We start from the raw sequence: 7435 nt of genomic DNA on the forward strand, positions 1-7435 counted from the left end.
TTCACACGTCACAGGAAATTTATTGAGAACAGCCAAAGTGGTAATTAACAAACATTTCTGTTTGGAATGTATTTAAGAGCAAAGGGAATCATCTGTTTCCTGTTTAGCTAGTGCCTTTGTGTCCCTTTTAATATTCCTCTCCTTCCTCCTCTCCCTCACCCTCAATTGAGTCGACTCCGACCTCCTCATAATCCTTCTCAAGAGCTGCCATGTCTTCTCTGGCCTCAGAGAACTCTCCCTCCTCCATACCCTCACCCACATACCAGTGAACAAAGGCACGCTTAGCGTACATCAGATCAAACTTGTGGTCAAGCCGAGCCCAGGCCTCTGCGATAGCAGTGGTGTTGCTCAGCATGCACACAGCCCTCTGGACCTTGGCAAGGTCTCCACCAGGAACCACGGTGGGAGGCTGGTAGTTGATGCCAACCTTGAAACCAGTGGGACACCAGTCCACAAACTGAATGGTGCGCTTGGTTTTGATGGTGGCAATGGCAGCGTTCACATCTTTGGGCACCACATCACCACGGTACAAAAGGCAGCAAGCCATGTACTTGCCGTGGCGAGGGTCACATTTCACCATCTGATTGGCTGGCTCGAAGCAAGCATTTGTGATCTCGGCCACTGAGAGCTGCTCATGGTAAGCCTTCTCAGCAGAGATGACAGGGGCATATGTGGCCAGAGGGAAGTGGATACGGGGATATGGCACCAAGTTGGTCTGGAACTCTGTCAGATCAACATTGAGGGCACCATCGAAACGAAGGGAAGCAGTGATGGAGGACACAATCTGACCGATAAGCCTGTTTAGGTTGGTGTAGGTAGGACGCTCGATATCGAGGTTCCTACGGCAGATATCGTAGATGGCCTCGTTATCTACCATGAAGGCACAGTCAGAGTGCTCTAGGGTGGTGTGGGTGGTCAGGATGGAGTTGTAGGGCTCCACCACAGCGGTGGACACCTGGGGAGCTGGGTAGATGGAGAACTCCAGCTTGGACTTCTTGCCGTAGTCGACAGACAGACGCTCCATCAGCAGGGAGGTGAAACCAGAGCCGGTGCCACCTCCGAAGCTGTGGAACACCAGGAAGCCCTGAAGGCCAGTGCACTGGTCGGCCTGAGGACAAAGAGGGAGAGACATGATCAGATATGAGATACAATAATATAATCTAGTTTTATTTTTAATCACAATTAGGAATCATTTCTTCCTGATCAAGTTACCTACCAGTTTGCGGATCCTGTCCAGCACCAGGTCGATGATCTCTTTGCCGATGGTGTAGTGTCCACGGGCGTAGTTGTTGGCAGCATCTTCCTTGCCAGTGATCAGCTGCTCAGGGTGGAAGAGCTGGCGGTAGGTCCCAGTGCGAACCTCATCTAAGACAAAACCACACATTTAATCAGTTGTGGTTTACAAAACCTCAGATATTTCACTTCAATTTGCTTAAATTAACATTCAGCCAGAAGTGACAGAAATGACACTTACCGATGACAGTGGGCTCCAGGTCGACAAAAACAGCTCTGGGGACGTGTTTTCCGGCTCCAGTCTCACTGAAGAAGGTGTTGAAGGAATCGTCTCCTCCTCCAATGGTTTTGTCACTAGGCATCTGTCCGTCCGGCTGGATCCCATGTTCCAGGCAGTAAAGCTCCCAGCAGGCATTGCCAATCTGGACACCAGCCTGACCAACGTGGATGGAGATACACTCACGCTGTGGGAAGAAAAGAAAACAATAGAGGTTATTCTGTATGCATGCACCTGTATGCATTCATTTGTACTTGTAAACTCATTTAGACCTGTCAGAGTAGAAAAGAGAAAATTTAATACTGAAAAAATGTATTTTAGTTTTTTGTTTTGTTTTGCAAATCATCTTTTTATTTATTTAAAGTCACCAACAAGCTTATTATTGAATGGGTGAAGAAGTGGGGTTTAATGTCAACTCTACATTTACAATAATAATAATAATCTTAATTGATTGGCGACAACCAATCAGAGACAATCTGGGGTTGATTGAACTTTTTTTTCTGGCGCACTGCGTTGTGTCTGGAACTGGGTTGCTATGCGACAAGCCCCTCACTCTAGCAACGGATGACGTTTATTGAAATTGATGTGAAACTGTATCCCTACTGTTATTAGAAAAAAAGAAAACTTGAGTCTAGTCTCAGAAAAGCTGAAATAGCAGCCAGATCTAACAGTAACAGATACGTCTCATCAGCAGCAGCCATCTGCTGACAGCTCGCCAGTGTCCATTACTAGCAATGCATATTTAATGCCTTGCGCCATGCTGACAGCGCACTCCATCCTTCCTCCGTGCGGATAGGGTTTCTCTAGGGGTGTGGGACATTTGCGGACGGGTGCAGCCTCTGCGCATCCTCCTCTGCGGCTGCACATTGACTTGACGTTACCGGCCGGCGCTGTCACGAGGAGAGTGATGACCGGGGGTGGGGTGGGGTGGGGTGGGGGTTGTTGCTGGACTGAAAAATGCCGCAGACTAGTCTACGTCTGGACTGAAGCCTTCATTATTCATTCTGTCCACACTGCAATCTGTTGAAAACGTCTTTTGTTTCAGCCTGCCCGCCACGTATCCATCCACAGTGCGCCAGGACATCTCCTCACACCAAACCTCTGACTGCAGCCTCTGTTTGCATGCATTTACTTATTCAAGACATATTTCTATTATAAAGTAACGTTTTAGGATAAATCAACCTCTTATTCCCACTTTTTCCCGTTCATATTAACGCCCCCCTCCTTTCATCCTCACACCCACAATCACATCTATATTAAAAAAAAAAGTGGAAGCAGCCTGTGTATCTCAAATATTTATGAAAGTTTAAAAAAAAAAAAAAAAAAAAACTTCTTACCATTATGTCCTGTTATAGCGCTTGAGGGTTGCAGAAGCTCCTTGATGGGGAGTCTTACAATTCGACAGTTATGGGGTCGATGTAAGAGATAATGGCGCACATGAGGATGGACAGAGCTATATATGCAAGAGCAGCCCCGGCGCCGGGTGGCTGCTGCGCTCCTATTGGTCAGTTCCCTGTCAGTCTGCAATCTGAGGCTTCCTATTAGATGAAGGGCTCTTTGGCTGCAACAGACCGCCCCTCAGACCCCACCCGACATCCCGACATCCTCCGGGTATTGTGCTGCAAGCATGGCGCCTCTAATTGTGAGGAAAATGCTGCGTAATTTTCAGCATGCTGATACTAAATAGGCCAAGTTTATCAAACATGAGCTCCCACATGTAAAAACTAATGAATACAAACAGGGGAATAGCTTGTGTAACAGAATAGAATAGAATACAATATGCTTTGACATAGAGAATAATATTGATTATTTATTTGATCTAAGTTGGCCTTATACATGATGCATGTAATTGATCTCTGTGCTTGTGCAAAATCAATCAGGCAATCTGTTCGCTCATCTTCCTCTAAATATCTTTTATTATCAACGATTTGCCTGCATTTCAACCTCATGCACGCCTTCCACACTGCAGAATTAGAGGCTGCATGTCTTCCGAAAAGGTTGGGATGCTGCATGGTGAAATATTTTATTCTATGCAATGACAGTATCAATAAATATGCTTCATATGTGATATGTTTTACCTAATTTCAAGTGGATTTTGTTACAAAAAGGCCAATCAAGCTTTACAATTAGTTATATTTTGGTGCATTTGTCCTTTAACCAGAGCTAGCTGTCCTGTGATGTTATATCATTCAACTTGTCAAGAATTTCTCATATATTTTTTTAAAAATCACTGTATTCATAGTGCTGTGGACTTTATTGAGTAATAGTTTTATTTCCAATCTTTATTTTTCAGTCTTTATGAATAAAGGAGGTCAAACAGTCCAGTCATAGATGAGGGGCATGTAGGCCACAGAGAGCAACAGACGCCCAACCCCCCAGTCCTACTCCCAAGATTTAACCGTTGCTAGGAAATGAATAACGGAGTTGCCTGGATACAGCCTAGTATCCACATAGACCGCCTTTATCTGGTAGTCACGTGACCCAGCTTAAATAGCAGCATTAATGTGCTGCAGTGCAGCTGCCCCTCTATGTGGGGGGATGTGAGACACCCAGACACCTCTTTTCCAAAATCTTTTGGCATGATGTGCCTGTGTCTGTAACGAAATGCACTTGCTCACCTACAAGGTTATGTGTCCTCTGCTTTTAAAATAAAAAAATAAATAAATGAATTGTCATGAGGATGATAGGGTGTGGCCACTGCGGCATAAGATGCATGGCATCAGCATGGCTCAGCCCTTTTGTTCACACAATTCATCAAGGCTTCTGTCCATATAAAAGGTCAGTCTTTAAAGAGACAATATGTCTGTCTTAAACATTCAGCTTTCAGTGAGAAAGACAATAAATGTGTTGTTTGGTGGGCCTATAGAGTGGCCCCAGCAAACTAACAGACAGTTAAGCACCTTGGTTGCTAACAACAAAGGAAACCCTGTGGCAACAGTTACCCCGGGGGCAGAAATAATACCTCTTTGAATGTGGGGCTTCCTAAAATAAACCACATTTTGAGACACAAAGTCAAGAGCAGCAGTAAGTCACCTGCAGCCACAGCCAGGAGGGAAATCGGATAATTATGCCAAACCGTTAAATCACTATGAGCCATCTACTGTATTTGTAAAGTGAGAGTCATAGTGGGCTTTTTCAATATTTATAGATTAAAGAGTGTGACATCTGATGCCTTACAGTTGATATTTTCAGGCCATGATCAGGTGGACCGGCTAATCAGGACACCAGATTGATCTACTACAAAACATTTGATATTTTTAAAACAAAAGGTACGTTCTATATTTTAATGCTTTTGAAAGATGATCGATTTACACTCATTTCATTTATTTGATGCTGACTTAAATATGCTGACTCACGCATGCTTTCACTTTCTCTTTCCAGACCATTTCTTCAGTATCTCTCAATGATTTAAAGATTATTTGTTACAGGTCACATATATGTGGTGAAATTTGTAGATTTTGCTAAGAATAGTGTGAAAATTAAGGATTAGAGAAAAATATATATAAAATCAGTATATCATTGTATGTATGTGTATGTATGTTTGTATCCATGTTCATCTATTTTAACTTGTGTGTGTGAGTGTCTGCACGCTTTTTACATGAGATTTACCACCATTTTTAAATATTATATATCATAAAAATATACATTGAAAATCATCACAGTGGTTCCTGAGAGCAAAAAACTCATTAGCTAGAATTATTTGTCATTATATCTGCATGTCATCTAGTAGAGTCCATAAGGATATAAATCATGAATTACCATTTGTATTAATGGCTTATATGTTTCAGAAAGCAAAACACATATTACAGTATGACAGTCTTCTAATCATGTGGACCTCCAGGCCAGTATTCCTGCCAGGCTCTGCCCCACCCGCGAAATCTCACACCAAAATATGTCAAGACCTGCTGAAGCTAAAGCTCAAAATCCTTCAGTGTCTGGTGTATTCATACAAGAGAAAAAAGATACCCAACTTTGATATTTTGTCTGATGACCCAGTTCAGCTAAATCACCTGCATTAAAACATTCAAAAGTGACAGATGGAAAATATGTCACTTTGCAGGGTATCATATTCTCTCTGAAGGATGCAGTAAAGCCATTTTCATGGCATGAAGGACCACTCCCATCTCTCTAGCATTCCCATCCTCCCTCTCTCCTCTTGGTGTGCAGCTGCTCAGACCCTCCCAGTCTCGCAGCTGCTGGGGAGGAGAAGGAGGAGGAGGAGGAGGAGGAGGGGGAGGAGGAGGAGGGGGAGGAGGAGGAGGGGGAGGAGTGTAGAATGTTCTCTGATGAAGTCTCGGCTGGGAGCCACGGCCGCTTCCTGTTCTTCTCTTTCATCCCCTGCAGTTCATACTGAGTACAGCAACCGCAAAAAGCCGGTTGTAAATCATGCATCCTCACTTCCCTGCTGAATAAATGATGATTTCTCCCACAGTACGGCGGATGTTCTGATGGAAAAGAAAACAACATGTTTGGTTCATACTGCAATGAGGAAGTTTTGCAGGCCAACAGTAAACTCAGGAGACACTGATTATGTCAGAAATACCATGCAAGCCTCTTTTCAAATGACTCAGCTAGAAGGGAAGGCTTTCCAAACATATTTTATTATATCTGCAGAAGAACTGCGCAGGAGGACCTTGGTCAATGCGGCTATCGAGTGCCTTAGAGCAACCGTCATGCCACATTGACGACACATCACTCTTAAAAAAAGACCATTCAGGCATTTTCAGTTCCTCAAACAAGACGGACAAACAGAGGAGGAGGCACACCCCAACCTCAGCCCAGCTGAACAGCAGAGGCACACAGACATGCAGCCACGTGATCGGCCCACTGAATGACATCATTGCAGAGAATCTAGGACAAAGAGGGAGGAGAGCTGGAGAGCTGGCATGCCAGGCAGATACCATGGCAGGCCCCAGCAACATGGATGATATCAGCTCGAGTGGGATGGAAGCATCTTGTGCAGCAGAAGCATTCAGCCATTTTGCATTATTTATACTGCGTCAGGTGCATCGAGCGCTCGTCACAGATTTCTGATGCAGACTTTGCTTATATACACTAGAAATGTGCAGGTTTCTATTGATTCTATTGCAGTCTGTCACACTAAAATAAAAGATGTATTCAATCTTTGTCTGCTCATTCCTCTGCATGCATAATAAATTAGCTTTGTCTGAACTTGTCCTTTATTCAGCGAGAATAACCTCAAATTTCTGCCCACAAAATATAAATATGGAAAATTACATACAATATATAGCTTAATTTGCATCAAAGGATCAAAGCTGAAGCAAATTCTCATCATATTCATCATATAATAATCAAACATCACCTTCATCCACCTTCATCTGAGATAATAATAAGATGAAATGATGAGTCAATTAGTCGATTATATCAATTAATCTGCATGGTTCCAGCTAGTCCAGTATGTAGATTTGCTGCTTTTCTCTGTTTTATATCATTGTAAACTGAATATCTCTGGGTTTTAGACTGTTGGTTGGACAAATAGATATATATATATCTTTATCATATGAAAAATATAATTAGCTTTATGGCAGCTTGCTGTCTTCTGTCTTCTATATGTTATACGTATATTTCTTTTAACCATCACTTCATCGGTTTCAGAACATCTCGCCAAAGGACTGCAGTTGAAAATTTGCCAGCTGGCTAAGACTCACAGAAATCTTATCGTCCTTATAAATAGATAAAAATGACAATCACAGCCTCCCAGTAACCTTCAGCATGATATTCATCCTACTGTGATGCGTTTGACAGGTTTTACAGTACATCATTTTGCTCAGAAAAAAAAAATGAATGCAATATACAGAATAAGCTGGCCTTAACCAGCTCACCAAATGGTGGTAGTAAAACCTCTTTTTTTTTCTTGCACAGTGCACAGGAGCCCTGCATGTATAAATCTGGTAGCGCCGCCCT

General features: G+C 43.0%; 1 protein-coding gene across 1 annotated transcript; it reads right to left on the minus strand.

Moving 5' to 3' along the window:
* LOC121895360 (tubulin alpha-1A chain) lies at nucleotides 1-2931 on the minus strand. The gene is made up of 4 exons (XM_042408419.1): nucleotides 2848-2931; nucleotides 1475-1697; nucleotides 1217-1365; nucleotides 1-1108 (listed from the first exon to the last, which is right to left on the minus strand). Exons 1-4 carry the CDS (start codon nucleotides 2848-2850, stop codon nucleotides 128-130), a joined length of 1356 nt encoding a protein of 451 aa, XP_042264353.1. The 5' UTR covers nucleotides 2851-2931; the 3' UTR covers nucleotides 1-127.
* Nucleotides 2932-7435: the final 4504 nt, after the last annotated feature.

The sequence above is a fragment of the Thunnus maccoyii genome, chromosome 4 (assembly GCF_910596095.1).
Source record: "Thunnus maccoyii chromosome 4, fThuMac1.1, whole genome shotgun sequence".
Lineage (NCBI taxonomy): Eukaryota > Metazoa > Chordata > Actinopteri > Scombriformes > Scombridae > Thunnus > Thunnus maccoyii.

What these genes read in the sequence shown, in the direction of transcription:
- LOC121895360 (XM_042408419.1), bottom strand. An exon ending in CCTGGAGCCCACTGTCATCG is followed by an intron (nt 1,366 to 1,474) that starts GTAAGTGTCATT and finishes GTTTTGTCTTAG; the next exon opens with ATGAGGTTCGCACTGGGACC. An exon ending in TGGACAGGATCCGCAAACTG is followed by an intron (nt 1,109 to 1,216) that starts GTAGGTAACTTG and finishes CTTTGTCCTCAG; the next exon opens with GCCGACCAGTGCACTGGCCT.